Source organism: Ranitomeya imitator, chromosome 1, assembly GCF_032444005.1.
Source record: "Ranitomeya imitator isolate aRanImi1 chromosome 1, aRanImi1.pri, whole genome shotgun sequence".
Taxonomy (NCBI): Eukaryota; Metazoa; Chordata; class Amphibia; order Anura; family Dendrobatidae; genus Ranitomeya; species Ranitomeya imitator.
Window position 1 is genome coordinate 498,243,296 of NC_091282.1, and position 27,133 is coordinate 498,270,428.

A 27,133-nucleotide genomic window follows, 5' to 3' on the forward strand; every position below is an offset into this window, starting at 1 on the left:
GCAGCATGGTAATAATACTCTGCAGCGTTTTTGTGTAGAACTGGCATCTGACCAATGGTCATTTTACGGCAGTAATATTGGTTATATTTTTGGTCACATTATGGTAATGAACTTTTGTCCTTGACTGTTTATGTAGGCATTTATGTGATTCACCTGCATTTTCCTTCTTGTGTTGATGTATAACCATATACAGTGATAACATATATATATATATATATATATATATATATATATGTGTGTGTATATATATATATATATATATATGTGGTTATATGTTTGTGAATGGAGAGGGTCACGAAAAAATAAAGCAAACTTCAATGAACGTTGCATTGCAAGCTGCTATTTTCCTTGTTGGGATGGGTTATTGTATGTGGGCTGGTCAGGTTATTGTGCCAGGGCTGCTTTTTAGTCCTAGTCCAGCCCTGTTTGAGTCACTTCTAGGTTTAAATAAACTTAAAATTGTCCGAGTAGAAATGCATCCTTATCAAAGCAATCAAGTGGTTACAAATGCAGACCCACCACAAGCATAAAAGGGGGTTAGCACTAGTTTGTTCATCGAATGCCATTTTGCCACTATAGATATTTGGCATTGCTGACTTTAGACTGCCAATCATTTCATTCTTGGCGAGATTAGACGCAAGGAGAGGAGTCTGGCATGCTCTCCCATAGAGAACACAGAAGCACTCGGCAAAGCGATCACTCCTATGTATGGGGGAGTGCGGAGAATTTGCCGCTGATCCAATGATTGAACAAACCGCTAATTGGCTGAAAAGTTCATATTCTGTATGGAGCCCTTTATTCTTGTCCAGATGGCACCGCTACAACTAGTGACTGGCAGCAGCGATCACATGTCCTTTAACTCATCATTGCTGCAGCCAGGTGAAGAGTGGCTGTAAGGAGCACAGAGGTGTTGGACTAATATGGGTAAGCATCTTTAGTGAATTATTAATCTACTAGATGGTGGCCCGATTCTAACGCATCGGATATTCTAGAATATGCATGTCCACGTAGTATATTGCACAGCCCACGTAGTATATTGACCAGCCACGTAGTATATTGCCCAACCACGCAGTATATTGCCCAACCATGTAGTATATTGCCCAGCCACGTAGTATATTGCCCAGTCACGTAGTATATTGCCCAGTCACGTAGTATATTGCCCAGTCACGTAGCATATTGCCCAGTGACGTAGCATATTGCCCAGTCACGTAGTATATTGCCCAGCCACGTAGTATATTGCCCAGCCACGTAGTATATTGCCCAGCCACGTAGTATATTGTCCAGCCACGTAGTATATTGCCCAGTCACGTAGTATATTGCCCAGTCACGTAGTATATTGCCCAGTCACGTAATATATTGTCCAGCCACGTAGTATATTGCCCAGTCACGTAGTATATTGCCCAGCCACATAGTATATTGCTCAGCCACGTAGTATATTGCACAGTGACGTAGTATACAGCACAGAGCCACGTAGTATACAGCACAGACACGTAGTATACTGCCCAGTCACGTAGTATATTGCCCAGCCACGTATTATATTGCCCAGCCACGTATGTTACAGGTTAAAAAAGACTTAAAATAAAAAATAAACATTTACTCACCTTCCGAGGGCCCCTTGCGCTTGTGTGCGGTGCACGCGGCAGCTTCCGGTCCCAGGGTTGGTATGAGCGCAGGACCTGTGATGACGTCGCGGTCACATGACCGTGACGTCATGGCAGGTCCTTCTTGCATAGCATCTTTGGCACCGGTACCTGCCGCTTGCACTGCCGAGGAGAGGGCGCACGTCGGAGGGTGAGAATAACGTTTTTTTTTTATTATAATTTGTAACATTAGATATTTTTACTATTGATGCTGCATACGCAGCATCAATAGTAAAAACTTGGTCACACAGGGTTAATGCCAGCGGACCACGTTATGCCGCGGGTAACTCACTCCGTTACCGCTGCTATTAACCCTGTGTGACCAAGTTTTTACTATTGATGCTGCCTATGCAGCGTCAATAGTAAAAAGATCTAATGTTAAAAATAATAAAAAAAAAAAAAAAATCATATATTCACCTTTCGCGACGCTCCGGTGACCGCTCCATGCAAGCGGCAGGTTGCGGTGCTAAGGATGGTATGCGACAAGGACCTGCCATGACGTCATGGTCATGTGATCGCGACGTCATCACAGGTCCTGCGCGATAAGGACCTGCCATGAAGTCACGGGCATGTGACCGCGACGTCATCACAGGTCCTGCGCGCCTGCGCGAGAAGGACCTGCCATGACGTCACGGTCATGTGACCACGACGTCATCACACCCTGGGACCGGAAGCTGCCGCATGCACCGAGCACAGGCGACAGAACTAAAAGGGGCCCTCGGATCAGAAGGTGAGTATATGTTTATTTTTTATTTTTTAACCTGTGACATACGTGGCTCGGCAATATACTACGTAGCTCTGTGCTGTATACTACGTCGCTGTGCAATATACTACGTGGCTCTGTGCTGTATACTACATCACTGGGCAATATACTACGTGACTGGGCAATATACTACGTCACTGGGCAATATACTACGTGGCTGGGAAATATACTACGTCACTGGGCAATATACTACGTAACTGGGCAATATACTACGTGGCTGGGCAATATACTACATGGCTGGGCAATATACTACGTGGCTGGGCAATATACTACATGGGCTGTGCAATATACTACGTGGACATGCATATTCTAGAATACCCGATGCGTTAGAATCGGGCCACCATCTAGTCATACAATAAAGGGAAACAAATGCCAGAATAGATCCCATAGTTTCAGGTGATCAGCAATTCACTTGTTGTGCCAGACTATTACCATAGCCAAAAATAATTGCATGCTGCGGTTTTTGATCTAACTATAAATGCTAGACTGATGCACACAATGCACAGCTTTATTAGCAGTTCTGTCCGACTTTGTATCAACCAGCCAAACAGAACAAATAAATGAAAATTTTATTCTATTTTTTAAATGTGTACTTCCTCTAAGTTATCTTAAAATAAACCTGTCAAGTGTGAACATGGTGTTTAATCTGCTGGCAGTGTGTTGTGTACATAAAAGGAGTAGTGGGCAGATGGATGTATAGATTTGTGGGGAACAGATCTGCATAACTTGTATTCCTGGTCTTTTTATGCTAAGGAGTCAAGTGGGCTGTCCCACTCAGTGACTGAAAGCTTTCCCTGTATGAGTAGGCATTTAGAGATAGCTGTCAATCTAGGATTAGGACCACCTACCTGCGTGCTAAGCATAGAATGAGCTGGAATTTCAATGAATATAAAAAAGTTATACTGAACTCTCTGCAACAATCCTATATATCAATCTACTCTGCTCCTCCAGGTCTCTACAATGATGCTTACAGATACAGTACTGGTCAAAAGTTTGAACAAACCTTTTCATGCACCGGTTTTCCTTGTTATTATTGGAACGTGCACATTGTAGATTCAAACTGAAGGCAGAAAAATCACGAAGAACACATATGAAATTAGGGAGTAAAGAAGCACATTTGAAATGACCCAGAAGATGTGTTAACCTTTAGAATAATCAAATTACCCCCCTACTCTGATGACATTTTGCACCCCCTCGTCATTCTCTCAAGCAGCTTCATCAGGTAGTCATGTGGGATGGCTTCGAATGAACAAGTATGCCTCATCAAGAGTTCATTTGTGGAATCACTGGCCTTCAGAAAATATTTGTGACCCTCAAGTGTATTTTGCAAAGGCAGTGTTGATACACAATTCCATACAGTGCTGAGCCGTATTACACAAATGCTCTAAGCCAAAATATGACAGGAACAATTCATCTAAGTAAACAGAAACAAAAGTCCATCATGACTTTAAGACATGAAGGTATCCACAAGTGCCATTATGAAAACTATCAATCTCTATGATGAAATTATCTCTTATGAAGACCATCCCAAGAAAGGAAGACTAAGAATGACCTCTGCTGCAGAGGATAAGTGCGTCAGAGTCTCCAGCCTCAGAAAACGCACATTGATAGCACCTCAGATAATAACCCTTATAAATTATGCACAGACATCAAGGGTCAGACAGATTTCAACATCAACAACTGTCCAGAGGTGACTGAAACAAGCAGGCCTTTAGAGTCGAATTGCTGAATAAAAGCCACTACTGAGGACTGCAAACAAAAAGACTTACGGTATTTGGGCAGAGCAACACAAGAACTGGACATTAGATCAGTGGAATTCTGAAGTATAGTCTGAGAAGACATAATTTTAAATTTTTTGTACAAAAAGCCATGTGTTTTTAAGATGTTTTTTTACATGTGGAGTGCCCACTGAGACAAATGGGGGAGGGGTGATGGTGTGGAGGTGGTTTACTGTTGAGCCTATTGGTGATTTATTCCAAACTCAAATTGCACTTTCCCAGCATGCATACCACAGCATTCTGCAATCCCATCTGGTTTAACTTTGCAAAACTATTATTTCTGTTGCAATGGGAAAAAGACTCAAAACACACCACTTGGTTATATAAGAGCTACATAACCAAGAAAGAGAGGGATGGTGGGTTGTAACCCAATTGAGATGGTTGGGATGAGCTTGACCAAAGAGTGAAGGCAATAGAGCCAAAACCTGTTCAGCACTTTTAGGAATTCCTTCAAAACTGTTGGAAAGTCATTCCAGGTGACTATCTGATGACGCTGCTTGATAGAACACCAAAGGGGTTTAAAGCTGTCATAAGAGTATAAGCAGGATAGTTTGAGGAATACAACACATTTCTTTAATCCCTGTTTCCATTTGTATTGCTTCATGGTTTTTCCACTTTCAGGCTAAGTCTACAATATGCACATTCCAATAAGAACAAAAAAAAACTATTGCATGAATAGATGTGTCCAAATTTGCGGGTAATACTGTAGGACTGAATGCACAATGTGACTAGTTCACTTTAGACAGTTCTGAGAAAAAAAAAAGTAAACCTACAGTACATACCGTATAAACTATATACCATAAGTACAATACAGAACTTACCTCTGTTCCAGTTTCACGGACACTTGTTGTAAAATCTGCACGGCTTGCTTGTGGTACTCCAGCTGTGCTTGTACGAGAGCTGAGAGTTGACTCACTTGCTCAATCTAAGAAAAACAAATCAGTACATTATTGATCTGTGAATCTCATTTCCTGTAGAGAACATCTTCTGAAATTTATGTCAAGAAGTAAAGCAGAAAATACTACGGTAATTGGTTTTGTTGACAGAGGCAATCTCTCTCTTCCAATAAATGAATCTTTCGTATAGCTGACTAGCTGACTAGATCACCTCCTGCCCTGTCACACAAGAGGCCACTTCTACTTTATGATCAAAATTGTTAATATGTGCTGACAGTGTAAGTTTTATAGCACATCTATTTTCATGGCTGTGTGGTAACTTTGTAAAATACATTTCCAGCTGCATTCTAATATTTAGGTTGATCAAGATTCATCAAAAATGTCTAAAAGAAAATCGGACTTCATCGCACATAGCAACCAACCATAGCACAGATTTCACCTTACTACAGTGGTAAAAAATAAAGGCTGAGCTCTGATTGTTTGTTAATGACAACAAATACAAATATTCTTTTAGACAGTTTTAATAAATTAGGCCCGTTGTTTTTGCACCACACAGCACTTCATTCAGCCCTATGTAAACTGATTTGAATTACACTACTGTATATTTCCGGGGTTTTAATTATTTCCACATACTACATTTCCCCAGTATGACAGCTATTGAAGATTTGGGAGGTTCCATCTCTCTGGTAGCCGCATGGATACGCACAGGCACAGGGTATTTATATCAAAACAGAATAAAGTTTATTGTCCTTCATAAACTTCACAGCTCCAAAATGGAAGCCATTTTCTTCAGTACAAATGAATAACAAAACCAGTCCTTTTGCTGAGCAAGGCAAAGTAAATCTAAACACTGTCAACAACTTTTTTTTATCACAGGTACTTCTCAGTCTATATCATAGACTGTCTACCATGAACTGTATTTATCCAGCTACAACATAACACACATTGCTGATATAGCCCAGCTACCTGTTATTAGGCCTGTAAAACCAGGGCTGGAGTATGGAAGCGACATTTCCCACCCAGACAGGAGTCTGTGAAATCAAATAGATAACAGTGGAAAACAAAAACAAAAAAACAAACAAACAAAAAAATATTCTCAGAGATTTTTTTGGTTTGTTTGTTTTTGTTTTCCACTGTTATCTCTTTGATTTCACGGACTCTTGTGAAACTACCACCAAACAAAACAATCCAATCAAATCCACCCACGGCTCAATGGTTCAAAACATCAGTAGCAGGGTCCTGACAAAGAATAAATGTTTTAACACCGTAGGTTCTTGCACTCCCCCAGTTTGCAAAAGTTATTCATTTGCTTAACTACTCTTTTTAATGTGTTTTTTTGTATTTAGATTTTTCCATGTATGAGCAATGGTTTGAAGTGCTATACTCAATTATATTTTATGATTGTTTCATGTGTTTTACGATGTACATATGTGTTTGAACATGTGTTTAAGTCAGACTCCCCACCCACTGGGTGTGGTGTTTTTTTTTTTAAAGGAGGCGTCTCCATGTGCCTTCTTTTGCTATAAGTACAAGAACCTGTATGTGTATAGACTGTCCTGAGGAAGTGGTGTGATCACCACGAAACGCGTAGAAATAAAGTCTATTCTCTATTACTTCTATTTGGACTTCTCTGGTACATTATCCTGACAGGCGAGCAGCGCAGTCTGATGCCCCATTCTCTTTACCTAGCAAAGGCTCAAACTGTCAGAAACAGACTCCATGTGTGTGGTATGAGGGCCCTATGTCCACAAGTGGGTGTTGTGCTTACAGCCCAACACTGTACAGGGCAATTGGCATTTGCCAGATAATAGCAAGATTGGCGGATTACGTGAATCAGTTTTTACTCCACTTGTAACAGACCCATTTTTTTTTAAATAATGGATTCATTACAAACAGACGACAACTGGACATATGAACAGAGCAAAAACTATTAGAATACTCTCTCCTCTTTTATATACAGCCAAAAGTCTATTTCTCATGCTACCTAGTATATTTATACTCAATACATATATGGAGCATGGTTTAGAATAATGCAACCCCCCAGTCTTCTTGACTAAACATTAGAAGGATACATATTTTCTGGGAATCCAAACCCATTTCCAACCTGAGAAATGGACTTAGCTTTATTTAGAGTTCAATTGTGCAAACCTCAGACTATGATAAACAACTTGCTTTTTTCCTATAGAGATTTTACATGTGATTCAGAAAAAAAGAGCTGCTAAATGAAAACTGAGATGCACTAAAAACCATAGAATTGCAAGAGTCCATTATCACGAGTTTTCATAAAGACTTTTTCATTAGAATTTAATTAGAATAATTTGCTCTCTCTATATATTTTTCAGATGTAAAAAAAAACAAAAACAAAGGAGGAGTTTTCATACATTCTAAAAATTATGTAAGCAGGGCTAGATTTATCTATTGGTACAGTTGGCTGATTCTTGAAAGGTACAGTAAGGAGTTGGCCACTTTATCTTTATTTCAACCAAGATGTTGGGCCAAAGATTTTGTGGCACTGACTAATATACTGATGTACAAGTATTACATGTTCTCCTCCTTCCTCACAGACTGCACAGTTCTCAAAATGGCTGCTGATTTAGGAACAAGTGGCCAGAACTGTTCATCAGCCTCCTCCAACTTTTAAAAACACTTATATTCACATGGAACAGCTGATTTTTAATTGGAGGAGGGTATTAGACAAGTCTGGCCACATGCTCTTCCACTAGCAGACATTTTGTTGACAGTAGAACTGTGCAGTCTGTGAGGAAGGAGGAGAACATGTAAAACTTAGCTATTAGTAAGTGCCACAAAATCTTGTGCCCAACATAGTTGGGAGAGCTGAGAGATTTGCCGACTGTGAAGACTCATGCACTAACAACTACAAGAGGAAATCCTGTAATACTTATATATTAGTAAGTACATATTTAGGAAAACAAAGTGTCCAATCTCTTTAATAACAGTCGTTGGGTACTTTCATCTTCCAAATACACTTCCAGTTACTAATAACATTTTCTTATCTTCTGGAAAAGTTTATACTACAAATATGGATAATACACTGCTCAAAAAAATAAAGGGAACACTAAAATACAACATCCTAGATATCACAGAATGAAATATTCCAGTTGCAAATCTTTATTCATTATATAATGGAATGAGTTGAGAATAAAAAAAATTAAAATGATCAGTGTAAATCAAAATTAATATCCCATGGACGTCTGGATTTCGAATGATACTTAAAATCAAAGTGGAAAATCAAATTACAGGCTGATCCAACTTCAGTATCAGTCAGTATCAGTATCAGTCTCTTGTCTTGGAGAGTCTGAGGTGCAACGTGGCGTTGGTGGATGGAACGAGACATGATGTCCCAGGTGTGCTCGATTGGATTTCTGGGGAACAGGCAGGTCAGTCCATAGCATTAATGTGTTCATCATCCAGGAACTGCTGACACACTTCAGCCACATGAAGCCTAGAATTGTCATGCATCAGAAGGAACCCAGGGCCCGCTGCATATGGTCTCACAATGGGTCTGAAGATCTCATCCCGGTACCTAGTCAGGGTATCTCTGGTTAGCACATGGAGGGCTGTGCGGCCCTCCAAAGAAATGCATCCCCAGACCATTGCTGACCCACTGCCAAACCGGTCATCCTGGAGGATGTTGCAGGCAGCAGAAAGTTCTCCACAGTGTCTCCAGACTCTGTCACATGTGCTCAGAGTGAACCTGCTCTCATCCGTGAAGAGCACAGGGCGCCAATGTCAAATCTGCCAATCTTGGTGTTCCCTGCATGGTGTTGGGCTGTAAGCACAACACCCACTTGTGGACATCGGACAGTCATACCACCCTCATGGAGTCTGTTTCTGACAGTTTGAGCAGATACATGGATATTAGTGGCCTACTGGAGGTCATTTTGTAGGGCTCTGGCACTGCTCCCTGCACAAAGGAAGAGATAGGGGGTCCTGCTGGTGGGTTGTTGCCTTCATACGACCCCCTCCACGTCTCCTGATGTACTGTCCTGTCAATTGGTATCTGCTCTATGCTCTGGACACTGTGCTGACAGACACAGCTACCCTTGTTGCCATAGCTCACATTGATGTGCCATCCTGGATGAGCTGCACTACCTCAGCAACGTCTGTGAGTTGTAAACACTACTTCATGCTACTGTACTACTACTACTGTACAGCCAAAAAGGATGAGAAATGGTCTGTGGTCACCAACTGCAGAACCACTTCTTTAAAAGGTTTGTCTTGCTAATTGCATATCGTTTCAACTTGTTGTTTGTTCCATTTGCATAACAGCAGGATAAATTTGTTCACAATTGGTGTTGCTTCATAACTGGACAAGTTGATTTCACAGGAGTATGATTGTCTTGGAGTTACATGGTGTTGTTTAAGTGTTCCCTTTATTTTTTTAAGTAATGTGTAAAGTTTACAATGGACTCAGAGTCTTTATCAATCCAACTACCATATATACTCATGTATAAGCCGAATTTTTAGCACTTTATTGTGCTGAAAGTGCCCCCTTCAGCTTATACACGAGTCATCGTCCCAGACGACGGCAGGGGAGGGGGAGCGGCGGAGGAGCGGGTCATAAGGTGGCAGGAGCTGGCGGCTGCGTCTAAAGCCTGTGCCCACTGCTAAAGAGAAATGCATATTCACTGCACTGGCAATGAATATTAATTTCTCTTATAGCACGCACAGTTACAGCCGCAGCTGCTGGGCAATCACGGGTGCCCGCTCATTAAGGTAATGAATATTCACCTCTCTCCACTCCCATAGGCGTGGAGAGAGGTGAATATTCATTCCCTTAACGAGCGGGGACATGTGATCGCCCGGCTGCAGGAACTGCTGGCACCGCAACAAAATGCTGTGAGGGCGTGCAGCAAAGGAAAGTAGGATTTTTTAATGCTTTTCTCATGGGGGCCACGCATGCAAGGATAGGGATGAGGAACCATGTATACAAGAAAAGGGATAAGGAGCCATGCATGCAAGGATGGGAATAAGGAGCCATGAATACAAGGATGTTGATAAGGAGCCATGCATACAAGGATGGGAATAAGGAGCCATGTAGACAAGGATGGGAATAAGGAGCCATGCAGACAAGGATGGGAATAAAGAGCAATGCAGACAAGGATGGGAATAAGAAGCCATGCAGACAAGGATGGGAATAAGGAGCCATGAAGACAAGGATGGGAATAAGAAGCCATGCAGAAAAGGATGGGAATAAGTAGCCATGCAGACAAGGATGGGAATAAGGAGCCATGAAGACAAGGATGGGAATAAGAAGCCATGCAGAAAAGGATGGGAATAAGTAGCCATGCAGACAAGGATGGGAAAAAAGGAGCCATGCAGACAGGGATGGGAATAAGGAGCCACACATACAAGGATGGGAATAAGGAACCATGGAGACAAGGATGGGAATAAGTAGCCAATGCAGACAAGGATGGGAATAAGGAGCCATCTAGAGAAGGATGGGAATAAGGAGCCAGCAGACAAGGATGGGAATAAGTAGCCATGCAGACAAGGATGGGAATAAGGAGCCATGCAGACAAGGATGGGAATAAGTAGCCATGCAGACAAGGATGGGAATAAGGAGCCATGCAGACAAGGATGGGAATAAGGAGCCATGCAGACAAGGATGGGAATAAGTAGCCATGCAGACAAGGATGGGAATAAGGAGCCATCTAGACAAGGATGGGAATAAGGAGCCAGCAGACAAGGATGGGAATAAGTAGCCATGCAGACAGGGATGGGAATAAGGAGCCATCTAGACAAGGATGGGAATAAGTAGCCATGCAGACAGGGATGGGAATAAGGAGCCATGCAGACAAGGATGGGAATAAGGAGCCATGCAGACAAGGAATGGGATGAGGAACCATGCATAACAGGATGGGGATGAGGGGACAATGCATAACCGGCTTATACTTGAGTCAATAAGTTTTGCCAGTTTTTTGTGGCAAAATTAGGTACCTCGGCTTATACTCGGGTCAGCTCATACACGAGTATATACAGTACTTGTTTTCCCCTCATTAACAGTAGCCTTGGTCTATATAAACGTATGTAAATATGTAAAACCTCAATCAGGACATTCATTTACTGCAAGTAACATAAGTGCAGAGATATGGTCCTTTTTATCTGTTTAAAGAAGCACTCCCATGAATATTTTTCATGCATATGGGATAATATACTCACCCACTGCCACCTTTTCTGATATCCAGAGCCATTCTTCTCTTCTCACTGATGTCACCTTTCTGCAGACTCTTATGTTGCGCTCTGCATGACCAGGAAGTTTAAATGTAAGCCTATGCAGGGTGAGAACGAAGCTCCAAAAGGCTTTAATTATGAAAAAAGACTTACGGCTCACACATAGAGCATAAAGTGAGCCGGCTAGTCTGAAGTGCGGTGACATCACTGAGAAGAGGAGGAGAAGACTGGAGCTGGGCACCGGAGAAAGTGGCGGTAAGTGAATATGTTAAAAAACTCATATATAAACAGATTTAATGAACAAATATATTCATGGAAGGGCTTCTTTAACAGTAATATGTAGATAACTTGTCTCATGCACAAAACAAGATATCAACTCTTCAGAGTAAAAATTGCAATATGGACAGAGTTACCAATTCCACTTAAAGGGAGCCTGTCACCCCCAGGGCGTTTTTAAGTAAAAGAGCCACCTCATGAAGCACTGAGTCTGCATTCTGTGAAGGTGGCTCTTATGTTTTTGCTCCCTAATAAAGCAGAAATATTCTGTTGTATAAATTGCGTGCCATACCTGTATTGAGTCCGGGGGGCACGTTTTTTTCCCTCAGACTCAACCAACTCCCAGCCGTCAATCATCCCCTCAGTGCACCGGGCGCCGCCTCCTCTGTTTGTATTCACGTCACCGGCACCTGCGCTGTGCTCTCTTATTTTACGTGCATGCACCGTGCACGCCGCCCTGGAACTCACATCAGCTGATCTCCTGATATCGTGCCTGCGTGTAGCGGAGGCCCAAGATCCCACCCTGCAGTGTGTTATGATTTATTCACATTGCGGAGTTGGGAATATGGCGCATGCGCAGTTAGTCTCTGTGGCTGTCCTCATCTCCCTCCGCCTCTTTCCTCCAGGGTTATACAACTCGTCTGCACTGCAGCGTCAGCTTGTTATCACTCTGATGCTGCAGTGCAGACTCTCTCTCTCTCCTCCATATCCTTAGATCTAATTAGCCAGATCAGCTAGTCGGATCCGGCGAAAAATCGGATCTGTCGCATCAGTTTTTCACAATTTGCGATGGATCCGTTTTTTTTAAATTTTATGGATTTAGCCTGACGGCAAAAACCTGATGTGTGAAAATTGCCTTAGTGCTGCAGAAGGTGGCTCTTTTACTTAAAAACACTCTGGGGGGGTGACAGGTTCCCTTAAAAATAAGTTGCGTGCAAAGCAATATTCCTTACATCCATCTCCAAAAGGTTAAACATGCTGGATTCTGCAATTTCTTTGGACTCGTCAAACTTCTCAAGAGCCTGGCGGATCTCATCATCTGTGATTTTGCCTTGCCTTTTCTTCTTGTAATCAAAGTCCAGACGTCGGCCCTCCAGCTTTTTTAAGTGGTGCTATGAAAGAAAATCATGAAAAAGATTTTTTTATTTTTACAGTATCCATAGAACATCACTGATCTTTATGCATGTTTGGATTTTAGGACAATCTAGAAGACTAAAGGTACCTTCACACATAACGATTTCGTTAACGATATCGTTTCAACGTCACGCTTTTTGTGACGTAGCAACGATCCCGCTAACGATCTCGTTATGTGTGACAGCGACCAACGATCAGGCCCCTGCTGGGAGATCGTTGGTCGTTGGGGAATGATCAGGACCTTTTTTTTGGTACCTGATCACCCGCTGTCATCTCTGGATCGGCGTGTGTGACACCGATCCAGTGATGTGTTCACTTTTAACCAGGGCAAATATCAGGTTACTAAGCGCAGGGCCGCGCTTAGTAACCCGATATTTACCCTGGTTACCATTGTAAAAGTGAAAAAAAAAAAACAGTACATACTCACATTCCGATGTCTGTCACGTCCCCCGCCGACAGCTTCCCTGCACAAAGCAGAACACAGCGGTGACGTCACCGCTGTGCTCTGCTTTACGGCCGGCGCTGACACAGTCAGTGCGGGAAGCTGACGGCGGGGGACGTGACAGACATCGGAATGTGAGTATGTAGCGTCTTTTTTTTTACTTTTACAATGGTAACCAGGGTAAATATCGGGTTACTAAGCGCGGCCCTGCACTTAGTAAGCCGATGTTTACCCTGGTTACCCGGGGACTTCGGCATCGTTGAAGACAGTTTCAACGATGCCGAAGTCTTTCCCTTGATCGTTGGTCGCTGGAGAGAGTTGTCTGTGTGACAGCTCCCCAGCGACCACACAACGACTTACCAACGATCACGGCCAGGTCGTATCGCTGGTCGTGATCGTTGGTAAGTCGTTTAGTGTAACAGTACCTTAATACGCATCTTATTAGTGGCTAAAAGCCTACACTAATAGGCTTATATAGCAAAGATCAAAGGGGGTCATTCATATTAGGTTGCCATCCAAGAGCCATGTGGATGGTTAACCTGAAAGGCTAGGTGTTTGTCTCCAGGAACCTAAGTGCAGAAGTGTGGTCTGCTTATATGGTGTCTAAGTACTGGTTGTTTCTATCCTAGCCCCTTAGAACCTCTTTATTTTACATAATGAGCTTCCGAGGTCTTGATAAACCTCTACAGCATGTTGACTTGATCGACTTGAGAATATGTATTTACAGTGAGACAAATGGAATATCTTACTACTTGCTTTAAAACATCATGAATTTCACAGTACATTATCAAATTTCGTAACGCAGGTTCTGAGTTTTGTAATAAATTCTAGGCTTTGTGTTGTATACTAGTCATTATAAAAAGACAATATCAAGTGTTCTGGAGACTATCTACTATACAATTGTCTAAGGGTCACTTCCATCTGTCTTTCTGTCATGGATATTCATTGGTCGCGGCCTCTATCTGTCATGGAAATCCAAGTCGCTGATTGGTCGCGGCAAAACATATACTACGTGGCCTGTGCTATATACTATGTGGCTGCTATATACATACATGAATACATATTCTATAGAATACCCGATGCGTTAGAATCGGGCCACCATCTAGTAAATGTCATATTTAGCAAATAAAGAGCTGCTGGTGTAAATGATACTGTGGTAACTTTATGGCCGCCGACAGTCCACCTAGGATGCACCATTAACATAGTGCAGCAAGAATAGAGGAAACAAAAATAATCTGGGAGAATCTACTACATTTACACTAATAAGACAAACCTTCTGGAGATCAGATTTTTCTTAATTAGTTATGTATATGGTTAATAAAGCGGTTCAAAAACCTTGACACACCTAACTTATGACACATCTAACACATGCAAAACTTGGACTTTTGTGGAGAGCCTAATCAATCAGGCTTGCTCAAAAGAATATGAGCTAAATACTTGTTAAAAACCTCTGAGCTCCATCAATACTGTCGCTCTTTTCTATTTTGCGCTGCATCACTCCTTTGCAGAGATATTCACATTTGTTGATTCTAGAGCATACCATGCTAAATGTTTGTTTGCAATCCATCAGGACCTTTCTTCACCATCTTCTCTAGGGGCAGGGACTTTCAGCCCTCGGCAGCGTCAGAGACTGCAATATTGCTAGATCAGCTGCCGAGCATCTGAGAGGGAGAGGTGAATACGCACGTTCCCAGAAGAGACTGAAGAAACGACAAGTTGTACTGCAAAGTAGAAATTTCACATAGTGTGCTCAAGAAAATAGAACTGTGACTATCTTTGCAATGGAGTTCAAAATGAAAAAGAAAGGCAGAATCAGAGAAGCTAAATTGTTTTACAAGGTATTTAACTAAATTGTTTTGAGCAAGCGACAGAACCTCTTTAATTTCATAGTTTGAAAAAGGCCTAAAAAAATTTGAGTACAAAAACTGTGTAAATTTGTCTGCGCTCTTCTGATTCTGCCAATTTTTTACATTTTGTGCTGTGTTGCTTCATTGCAGAGATATTCACATTTATTTCTTCTGGAGTGTAGAAAGTGAAATCTCAAATTGTAGTGCAACTGGGCGTTTTTGCAGAGTCTTCTTTACGGTTGTGTGCTTTTACCATCCCTTTCTGGATGCTGCTAACTGCAGCTCGGCAGTTTCAGAGTCTTCTCTGGGGAGTGGGTGTGCACTTTAACGCATCCCGCCATATCACAGCTCAGCAATGTCTGAGATTGCTAAACTGCTAAATCAGCCACATCTAGGAGGAAGTGATGAAAATGCCCTAATAGAAGCCTTTGAAGAAACAAAAAGTTTCACTACAAGTAGAGATTTCACATACTGTGCTCCTAAGTGCTCATTCAGACGTCAAATTTTCACATATGAGTTCTACTCATTATTTTCACTGATAGAACACATGTACATACATATGATAGGCAATGATCTTGTTCACATATCTGACTCTTTTGTGAGACCATGTGGTCAGCACAAAATTGAAGAGACATGTCTAATATTGATTTTGCAAGGCTATGGGTCTGTGAAAAAAACACTGAAAAAAACTGATGAAACTTGGATTCAACACTGATGACACTCTCCTGGAACTTGGAGCAAACACAATGATGAAACTTGGTCCGTTTTACACGAACTTGAAAAAAGGGAATGTCTGAATGAGGCATAAAACATTAAATGTGAATGTCTCTGTAATTGAGAGACGCTATGCAAAATGTAAAAAAAGTGGCAAAATTGGCAGCGCTCAGTGATTTTGCAATGTGTTTAAATCAATTTTTATTTATGAGCAAATGAGAGATCCTTTGTAATAAAGACCAATAAATTATATGGTTTGGATTAGCCGTTACTGGTAAGAATACTACAGAAATTACAGAGCCGATAACTCCAGCGATGGCTGCAGCAGTCCTAGAACCACCACAGTAACGCTGCTTATTACATTTGATTTCTGCTCCTTTGGCTGACCCTGTGCACGAGCCGGACAGAGAAAGCCAAACAAAAGGCAGTGGCCGTACTTTACTCGGATTTAGTAAATTCATTGGCTCTAAATTTAATAGTATATCCAGGCTTCTTAATGGTAGAATAAGTTTGAGATTCTAAAAAAAGGATATACAGTGGAGAACAATAATTGATGACACACGATTTCCTATGTCCCACAATAACACATTAAATATACTGTTGGTTTAACACATCCTACTATTTCTATATTCTAAGCCGTACACAACAGAGTGATGACTGGTCACTTTCTGTACCTAATTCTGTCATATTATATACGATGTGAAATGCGAGTATCTATTATTAACAGCTAGGGAGCTGCTGGCTACTGTGGATAAGTAACATCATGTGTCACATTCCTTTACTATGTCAATGCTTCAATTACACATGGCAGCAAAAATTTACAGCTACTGCATAAGATGCAAAGCGCCATATAATACCTTACAGCACAGTTATGTTGACTTTTAAGTCTTTTAGGACCTCTATTTTCTATTTTGCATTTCTGTTTTGCTGTACCTGGATTTCCTTTAAATCTTTGTCGTGCAGATTTTGTAGAGGATCTATGAAGTTTTGCTTCACCTCAATGTCTAACGAGTCTTTAATGTCAGAAAGTTCCCTTACAGCTTCTCCTACATCAACAAGTGCCGGACCTGGTAAAAAAATATATCCGAAAATTAGACATTCATGTAATCAATTGGATCATATCATGTTTATATGATTTATATAGCGTACACTGTGTCCCAAGCTTTTATGAATATTTTCATAACAATTTGTCAAAGTGAAATTTGCACTAAATAACATCTGAACCGCCACTACATCAATGTTACAATTATACCTAATTAATTTGGTCCTGCAGCCAGCCAAGCCATATTAACCAATGGCCTTGCCCCTATTTCGGGCTCCCTCCAGGACTTACATCTTTCACCCCAATACTACTTTGTCTATGTACAAAGAGCAAACAGTATTTGTCAGATTAGTGTACATCTCTGAGCAGGATCGTAATGTGAAGCTCATGGGCAAAATCTCTAAAATGGCCACAAACTATGATAGTTCTGTAATAGCATTGGTCTTCGAATATGAGCCAAAGGAACAGTTTGGGCCTCTTGATGCACCTACTGTAGTTACGCCCCATAAATCACAGGCAGACGTTAGTGAAGTAGAGTTTATGCCATCATTTATACTTTCTTTATTTACATGGACACCGATACCCATTGAAATAAAGACCGTTGACCTCTTTTCTCACATTGCAGTCTTTCTTCCTGTTATTTTTTTCTTTTGACATCCTGACATGTGCAGGTACATTTGGCTGTCATTTGTTCTTTTAAAAATGTAATAAGTAATAACTGGTCCCAACATCCCGTGGGAACAGTTGAGTACACACAATCAAGGTCACGACTAGAATTTATTGCTCATGGAGGTATAATAAGAGAGGAGATCATCAGAAACATGATTTTAGTGTGCTATTAGTCCAATGTGATGAATATACGTGCTCCTGGTTAGAGTGCAAAATGTCCTTAACCACTGGATCCATTGGGTGAAGGTAACAGTGCCTCAGCAACAACAAAAAAATTATGGGAGCCTAGTCTAGGCTTCAGCTTAGTCAGCCTAATGATTAATACAGCCCTTGTAGCCAACATCCAATAAAGCTGGAGGAGGAGGAAAAATAAATAGGAGACCTTTTCAATTAAAGGGGTTTGCTGGATTTAATGTAAACACCTCTTGTTCATGACTTGTCAGGCTACGTCTTCACGGCCAGTATTAGGCAGCGTTTTGGACGCAGCACATGTCCGCTCCGTCCAAAGCGCTGCCGGCTTTTGAACACAGGTGATTCCACATGTGTTCATTGAACCGTGCGGAATCACTGCGCACAATACATTGGACTGGTGATATTTATCTTGTGAAGACTGAGCATCTCCGCAAGATAAATAGACATGCTGCAGTCTGGAAAGACACACTGCATGTCCGTCTCCGTAGGGAAGCTGGAGGCGTCAGTGCATGCATAGTGGAGAAGGGATTTCTTGAACTCTTATCCACTATACTGGAACATCTGGCTGCTGAGGGTTGAACGCTGCGGATGTACGTTTTAGAAGCAGCACAGGTGAGCTGTGTCCAAAATGTTGATATTCCAGATCGTGGGTGATAACTGTCCTTGAGCAAAAGAAAGCACATAAATCACTATCTCCGAGCAGCTGACATCCCTACATAGCTATACTCAGTTGAAGTCATTAATGTGGAGAGAGCAATTTGTGTTCTCTCTACTGCACTGAAGTGATAGCAAAGAAGATAAGCAATGGCAGCAGCAAGGAGAGAGTGATTTAGTACAGACATAGCAGGAGGTTTATCTGGGCAAGCCAGCCATGTTAATCAACACAGAGGTAGTGGCAGACCTCTAAATAAGTGGGTGGAACGGTGCACTGAGACATTTTGCTTTGCCACGGGTATACTGAGGGGTGCATTCGTGCACTTGTATTCGTGTATTTTTATTCAAAGTACTTTTTTTTCTAAGTACTCGGCAGTTATAACATGGCAGAATATAATCAAGCATCTCTTCTCTCTTCATACAGGTAAACAGATCATTCATTCTCTGAGCTGAAATATCCTGCATGTCTATTGCTCCAGTCCCTGACAGCAAGCAGCTTGAATGGTAAACAGATCATTCATTCTCTGAGCTGAAATATCCTGCATGTCTATTGCTCCAGTCCCTGACAGCAAGCAGCTTGAATGGTAAACAGATCATTCATTCTCTGAGCTGAAATATCCTGCATGTCTATTGCTCCAGTCCCTGACAGCAAGCAGCTTGAATGGTAAACAGATCATTCATTCTCTGAGCTGAAATATCCTGCATGTCTATTGCTCCAGTCCCTGACAGCAAGCAGCTTGAATGGTATCTGAGTCATTCCATCTTCGGCATTGAATCCTGCATATATCTATATATGTTAGTCATCCTATTATGCATTTTTTGTGTTTATAGATATTTAATCTGACTTTGCATGTCCTTACTCAGCGAGATCACATAACTGTTTCAAAGTGGTCTATGATCCATGTAGACCTGGACATTTGTTTATCTGATCACTACATTTATTGTGTCCTGTTGTCTCAACTGAGTTTGATTGATTGCTAACGAGCTTTAACACAAAAAAAAAAAAAAAGGAAGATCTAAGGGCTAGCCTTCTATAAATGTAGACTTAGCTTGGGGAAGCATTCATGCAGGGGTGCATTCGTGCACTTGTATTCGTGTATTTTTATTCAAAGTACTTTTTTTTCTAAGTACTCGGCAGTTATAACATGGCAGTTAGACAGGGCAGGAGACAGGTAAGACAATCTAAATCTATTCCCTATTCACTTGAAACAACACAAATACTCACCATATTTATTTGCATATTCTATATCCTGGCTGCTGCATTCACTCACATTCACCGCCCTTGCATTAACTCTCTACACTCCATCCATATCGGCCCCTCTGTCCTTGCCTCTCCTATGTATAGCACTCATGCTCTGTTCACATTGCTTAGCAGCGCAGATCCATTCAGTCCCACCATCCAACACAAGAGACGCTCTCACAAATCACTTAACCATCTGCTCACTCTTTCGATCCTCCTCCTCCTAGTTGCTGGAGACATCTCTCCAAACCCCGGCCCCCCATGTTATAGCCAGTCAAACCTCCCAATTTCTACACCCAGAAACCCCTCTAACCTTATTAATATTCCCTGCATGCCTTCTGTCTCTTTGAATTGTGCCCTTTGGAATTCTCGCTCTGTGTGTAATAAACTCTCCTTCATCCATGACTTCTTCCTTTCTAATTCTCTTAACCTCCTGGCTCTTACTGAAACCTGGATCCAGCAGTCAGACACCACTGCTGCTGCTGCTCTTTCATATGGTGCACTACACTTTTCTCATACCCCAAGATCGGACAACAGAGCAGGTGGAGGCGTTGGTCTGCTCCTTTCACCAAAATGTACTTTCCAAGTTATCCCCCAAGTACCCTCACTTGTCTTCCCTTCCTTTGAGGTCCATGTGGTCAGACTCTACGTCCCCTTCTCCATGCGAGTGGTGGTGGTGTATCGTCCTCCCGGCCCCTCTCATCAGTTCCTGGATCATTTTGCCACCTGGCTTCCACACTTTCTTTCCTGTGACACCCCCACCCTTATCATGGGTGATTTCAACATCCCTATTGCCTCTCCCCTCTCCCCATCTGCTTCTCACCTTTTGGCTCTAACCTCCTCTTTCGGCCTCTCGCAGCATACTAACTCGCCAACACATGAAGATGGAAACTCCCTTGACTTGGTCTTCTCCCGGCTTTGCTCAGTGGATGATTTCACAAACTCCCCTCTCCCACTCTCTGACCACCACCTTCTTTCATTCTCTATCAAGAACTGCCATCCCGCTCAGGTCACCCCCACTTTCCACACTTATAGAAACATACAGGCCATTAACACCCAGGAACTTATGAAGAACTTGCAGTCCTCATTGGCCCCAATCTCCTCCATCTCATGTCCTGATTCTGCTCTGAAGCATTACAATGAAACCCTGCAAAGTGCCCTGGATGAAGCTGCTCCTCCTATACATAAAACAACTCGGCACAGACGGCAACAACCGTGGCACACGCTGCAAACACGTTTCCTGCAGCGGTGCTCCAGGTGCGCAGAACGTCTGTGGAGAAAATCTAATCTACCCGAAGATTTCATCCATTATAAGTTCATGCTAAAGACATACAATTCTGCCCTTCACCTCTCCAAACAAACCTACTTCAACACCCTCATCACCTCCCTGTCCAATAACCCTAAACGTCTCTTTGACACGTTCCAGTCCCTACTCAACCCAAGAGCGCAGGCCCCAACCACGGATCTCCGTGCTGACAATCTGGCCAATTACTTCAAAGAAAAAATTGACCATATTCGACAGGAAATCATCTCCCAATCTCTTCATACCATGCACTGTCCTCCCTCCCCCACTGCATCTAGTTCACTCTCTGACTTTGAACCAGTTACAGAAGAAGAAGTAAGCAGGCTCCTTGCATCTTCTCGCCCGACCACTTGCACCAGTGACCCCATTCCGTCACATTTCCTCCAGTCCCTTTCCCCGGCTGTCACCTCTCACCTAACTAAAATATTCAACCTTTCCCTCACTTCCGGTATTTTTCCCTCCTCATTTAAGCATGCCATCATACATCCATTACTTAAAAAACCATCCCTCGACCAAAACTGTGCCGCTAATTATAGACCTGTCTCTAATCTTCCCTTCATCTCTAAACTCCTCGAACGCCTGGTCCACTCCCGTCTTACCCGCTATCTCTCAGATAACTCTCTTCTCGACCCTCTTCAATCTGGTTTCCGCTCTTTACACTCTACTGAAACTGCCCTCACTAAAGTCTCTAATGACCTACTAACAGCTAAATCTAATGGTCACTACTCCATGCTAATCCTCTTGGATCTCTCTGCAGCATTTGATACTGTGGATCATCAGCTCCTCCTCACTATGCTCCGCTCCATCGGCCTCAAGGACACCGTTCTCTCCTGGTTCTCCTCCTATCTCTCTGACCGATCCTTCACTGTATGTTTCGCTGGTTCCTCCTCCTCTCACCTTCCCCTTACTGTTGGGGTTCCTCAAGGATCAGTCCTAGGCCCCCTCCTCTTCTCTTTGTATACTGCCCCTATTGGACAAACAATCAGTAGATTTGGCTTCCAGTACCATCTCTATGCTGACGACACCCAACTATACACTTCTTCTCCTGATCTCACGCCTGCCTTATTAGAAAACACCAGTGATTGTCTTACCGCTGTCTCTAGCATCATGTCCTCCCTCTATCTGAAACTAAACCTGTCAAAAACTGAACTCCTCGTGTTTTCTCCCTCTACTAACCTACCTTTGCCTGACATTGCCATCTCCGTTTGCGGTTCCACCATTACTCCAAAGCAACATGCCCGCTGCCTTGGGGTCATCCTTGATTCTGACCTTTCATTCACCCCCCACATGCGATCACTGGCTCGCTCTTCTTACCTGCATCTCAAAAACATTTCTAGAATTCGCCCTTTTCTTACTTTCGACTCTGCAAAAACTCTTACTGTTTCACTTATTCATTCTCGTCTGGACTATTGTAACTCTCTACTAATCGGCCTCCCTCTTACCAAACTCTCCCCGCTCCAATCTGTCCTGAATGCTGCTGCCAGGATCATATTCCTCACCAACCGTTACACCGATGCCTCTACCTTGTGCCAGTCATTACACTGGTTACCCATCCACTCAAGAATCCAGTACAAAACTACTACCCTCATCCACAAAGCACTCCATGGCTCAGCACCACCCTACATCTCCTCTCTGGTCTCAGTCTACCACCCTACCCGTGCCCTCCGCTCCGCTGATGACCTCAGGTTAGCATCCTCAATAATCAGAACCTCCCACTCCCGTCTCCAAGACTTTACACGTGCTGCGCCGATTCTTTGGAATGCACTACCTAGGATAATACGATTAATCCCCAATCCCCACAGTTTTAAGCGTGCCCTAAAAACTCATTTGTTCAGACTGGCCTACCGCCTCAATGCATTAACCTAACGATCCCTGTGTGGCCTATATTAAAAAAAAAAAAAAAATTAATTAACTGGTTCATGCAGCTTTACATGAACACCCAAGCCTTACACTATGGCTGGTCCGAATAACTATAGCAATTGTTACCATCCACCTCTCGTGTCTCCCCTTTTCCTCATAGTTTGTAAGCTTACGAGCAGGGCCCTCACTCCTCTTGGTATCTGTTTTGAACTGTATTTCTGTTATGCTGTAATGTCTATTGTATGTACAAGTCCCCTCTATAATTTGTAAAGCGCTGCGGAATATGTTGGCGCTATATAAATAAAAATTATTATTATTTATTATTATTACTGAGCACCTTCATTTATATATAACAATAATGTTGGTTTGGGGGGGCAATGGAGGAACAGATTTAAAAACCTAAAAGAACAATTTGTAGTGTTGCTACATCTTCTGCAAGGTGATGTGGTTAGTTTGAAGAGTAAAATTTGGGGTGACAGACTTCCTTCAAGAATACGCTCACAGTAGCGTTGATTCACTCATAAGAGAGAATTGGGCTGATTATGCTAATGTCACTCGGATCAAATTCTGTCGGAGTTTCATTCGAGTGTCATCTTCGTGCTACATGATTCTTTCGCATCAGAGAATCGTATGACAAGTGCGTAGAAGACGGAAACTTAATTTCTCCACCTTCTTTATTCTCTGTCTCTGCGGTAATCCCATTCTCCAGTCTTTGTCTGCGGTAATCCCAATTTCCAGTCTCTGTGTCTGCGTTAGGGTACCGTCACACTATACCATTTCGATCGCTACGACGGTACGATTCGTGACGTTCCAGCGATATCGTTACGATATTGCTGTGTCTGACACGCAGCAGCGATCAGGGATCCTGCTGAGAATCGTACGTCGTAGCAGATCGTTTAGAACTTTCTTTCATCGCTGGATCTCCCGCTGTCATCGCTAGATCGGTGTGTGTGACACCGATCTAGCGATCTAGCGATGCGATCCAGCGATGCGTTCGCTTGTAACCAGGGTAAACATCGGGTTACTAAGCGCAGGGCCGCGCTTAGTAACCCGATGTTTACCCTGGTTACAAGCGTAAAACTAAAAAAAAAACAAACAGCACATACTTACATTCTGGTGTCCGTCAGGTCCCTTGCCGTCTGCTTCCCGCACTGTGACTGCCGGCCGTAAAGTGAAAGCAGAGCACAGCGGCTGTGCTTTCACTTTCACTTTACGGCCGGCAGTCAGTGAGTGCGGGAAGCAGACAGCAAGGGACCTGACGGACACCAGAATGTAAGTATGTGCTGTTTTTTTTTTTTTTAGTTTTACGCTTGTAACCAGGGTAAACATCGGGTTACTAAGCGCGGTCCTGCGCTTAGTTACCCGATGTTTACCCTGGTTACCCAGGGACCTCGGCATCGTTGGTCGCTGGAGAGATGTCTGTGTGACAGCTCCCCAGCGACCACACTGCGATTTACCTACGATCACGGCCAGGTCATATCGCTGGTCGTGATCATAGGTAAATCGTATAGTGTGACGGTACCCTAAGTCATTTGCTTATCCTGTGCTGTTGTTGTTTTCACTTTTGTGACAGGTTTTTACGTTGTATCTTTCTGATTGCCTTATTGATCTTTATTTTTGTCTTGTTGGTCTTTCCATTTTCACTACCATTGTTGTTCTATCTTTGCATATTGTATGCATTTATTTCAATATATGTGATTTAATTTTATTCAGCTGCACAATCATCTGTGATTATTTCATCTTTTGCTTACGCTTGCCGGATATGGGGCCTGTACACTTTTGTACTTTTTAAAACATTTTAAAGCATCTGTCAGTGCTTTTTTTCCAATGAACCTTATTTATATATTTTTCATTACTTGATATGCACTAAATATTTCTTCTGTGCAGCTCCCTTTCCCTTGTTCATGCAACTGTTCCTTGCACAGGATTAGTAGCACCCTATGCTGTGCCCATTGCCACAAATTTTGCTTTTTCTATCCGATTATCGGATGCACTGACAGTATGCTGTGATGGTTTTCTAATGCTGAATCGGCATAACAAATAAGCACTAGTCATCTCTGCCCCACACTATAAAATTGATCAGAGTGTAACCTGATAAAACATTGAATATCACTCGTCCGTGTTATAAGCTAGCGTTAGCAAGACCTAAAAGAATAAGTAAAGAGATACGACTACATTCGCTGATCATTGTACAAAACCACTGTTCAGGCCACACTTTACATATAAAATATATAATTAGGGATGAGCGGATCCGTGGATGTTCGAGTTTGGTTGGGGACCTGAACGAAACCCAGTAGGAGGAAATGAGGACTTGAACTTAGCAGCTCATCCAGAATTGCACATCAATGTGAGCTGTGGCAAGAATTTTTGCTGTGTCTGTCAGCGCAGAGGCTGGAGGCACTACCAGGAGACAGGCCAGTACACCAGGAGACGTGGAGGGGGCTGAAGGAGGGCAACAACCCAGCAGCAGGACCGCTACCTCAGCCTTTGTACATGGAGGAACAGGAGGACCACTGCCAGAGCCCTGCAAAATGACCTCCAGCAGGCCTCAAATGTGCATGTGTCTGCACAAACAGTTAGAAACCGACTCCATGAGGATGGTCCGAGTGACCGACGTCCACAGATGGGGGTTGTGCTCACAGCCCTACACCGTGCAGGATGCTTGGCATTGGCCACAGAACACCAGGATTGGCAAATTCGCCACTGGCGCCCTGTGCTCTTAACAGTTGAAAGCAGGCCCACACTGAGCACATGTGACAGACGTGATAGAGTCTGGAGACGCCGTGGAGAGCGATCTGCTGCCTGCAACATCCTTCAGCATGACCGGTTTGGCAGTAGGTCAGTAATGGTGGGGGGTGGCATTTCTTTGGAGGGCTGCACAGCCCTCCATGTGCTCGCCAGAGGTAGCCTGACTACCATTGGCTACCGAGATGAGATCATCAGACCCCTTGTGAGACCATATACTGGTGCGGTTGATGCCCATGAGCGGTGCGGTTGATGCCCGGTTGATACAGTGATGCCCATGAGCTAATTTGTGTGCCACCCTGCTGTGAACAATGTTTCTCCTCTTCCTCCTTCAAAATTGTCCCCTGGCTGGACAGTTGTGTACCTGGCTGCTGTTGGTACAGGAACCGACCCTCCAAGCTATGTGTGTATGACATGCCAGATAATGTTGGGAATGGTCTCTGTTCCTCCTGTTCCTCTTCCTCCTGTGCCACCATCTCATCCATCATCACCTGAAGGGTTTTTTGCAGCATATATAGAAGTAGTATGGTAAGGCTGATAATGGCGACATTGGTGCTGGCCATGTTGGAGCATTTCAAGCAGCGCAACAAGGCACATACGTCCCACATATTGGTGGTGAAGTGGTGATGTTCTGCAGAGCTGCAGCTGAAACTCCACTATTTCCACATTGCTGGTACGTTGCATATGAGGCGGTGAGCGGGAAGGCACATGTGAAGCTGCAGCCCTCACAGGCGAGCATCAGCAAGGTGAGAATGCCGAAAGTGCACAAACACTGCTCGCTCTTTCAGCTCTGCACCACCAAGTTCAGCACATGGCTAGGCCCAGAACCGCTATGAGATTTCATTGGTTATTGCACATCACCAGGCCGGGCATGAGGTTCACCGGCACCAACCACTCATCTATCGGCTGTTTGATCCTTGTCCACAGCAACCTGCACAGAATGTCCAGCAATGCTTGGTGGTGATAAAACTTACGCTAGTATGCCTTCTGCCTCAAGCCCAGCCACCAATACATTTACCCAGTGGACAGTTAGGGAGATGTAATGTCCCTGGCCATGTTTACTGGTCCACATATCAGTGGTTATGTGGATCTTGCCACTGATGGCATTGTGCAGTGCACTCCTGATTTGGTCCACAACCTGTGTGTCCAGGGAAGGGATAGCCTGCCAGGGAAAAGTAATGGCGGCTCGGAACAATGTACTGCAGGACAGCCACCACCATAAGATTTTTAAAACTGTCCATCGCAATTATTCGGAATGGTAGCATTTCAAAGGCCAGTAATTTGAAAACGCTGTCATTCAGGACCATAGCTTGTGGATGGGTAGGTGGGTATTTACTCTTTCTCTTGGAGAAGGAAAGGTGAACGCTTGCATGGGACGGAGTGGAGATGCTCGGAGACACTGGTGGTGGTGCTGTCACATCCTCTCTTTATGGGGAATCTGGTGGCCCTGTTGATTATGAGCGAGAGGAAGAGGCCAAGACTGCATGCTTTTTAAGGTGTGTACTCCACTGCATCTCATGTTTGGAATTCAGATGCCTCGTCCTGCAGTTTGTGCTCAGATTCAGAACATTTATGCCTCGCTTCAGACTTTTGTAACATAGTAACATAGTTAGTAAGGCCGAAAAAAGACATTTGTCCATCCAGTTCAGCCTATATTCCATCATAATAAATCCCCAGATCTACGTCCTTCTACAGAACCTAATTGTATGATACAATATTGTTCTGCTCCAGGAAGACATCCAG

General features: G+C 43.1%; 1 protein-coding gene across 1 annotated transcript in view; it reads right to left on the bottom strand.

Moving 5' to 3' along the window:
* Positions 1 to 27,133, bottom strand: part of SH3GL2 (SH3 domain containing GRB2 like 2, endophilin A1) — a 318,905-nt gene that overhangs the window by 17,359 nt on the left and 274,413 nt on the right. Inside the window, exons 5-7 of the mRNA XM_069766264.1 lie at positions 16,619 to 16,752; positions 12,502 to 12,660; positions 5,003 to 5,106 (exon numbers count right to left, since the gene is read on the bottom strand). Of these exons, the coding sequence (XP_069622365.1) occupies positions 5,003 to 5,106; positions 12,502 to 12,660; positions 16,619 to 16,752 (397 nt within the window). The remainder of the gene's footprint in view (positions 1 to 5,002; positions 5,107 to 12,501; positions 12,661 to 16,618; positions 16,753 to 27,133) is intronic.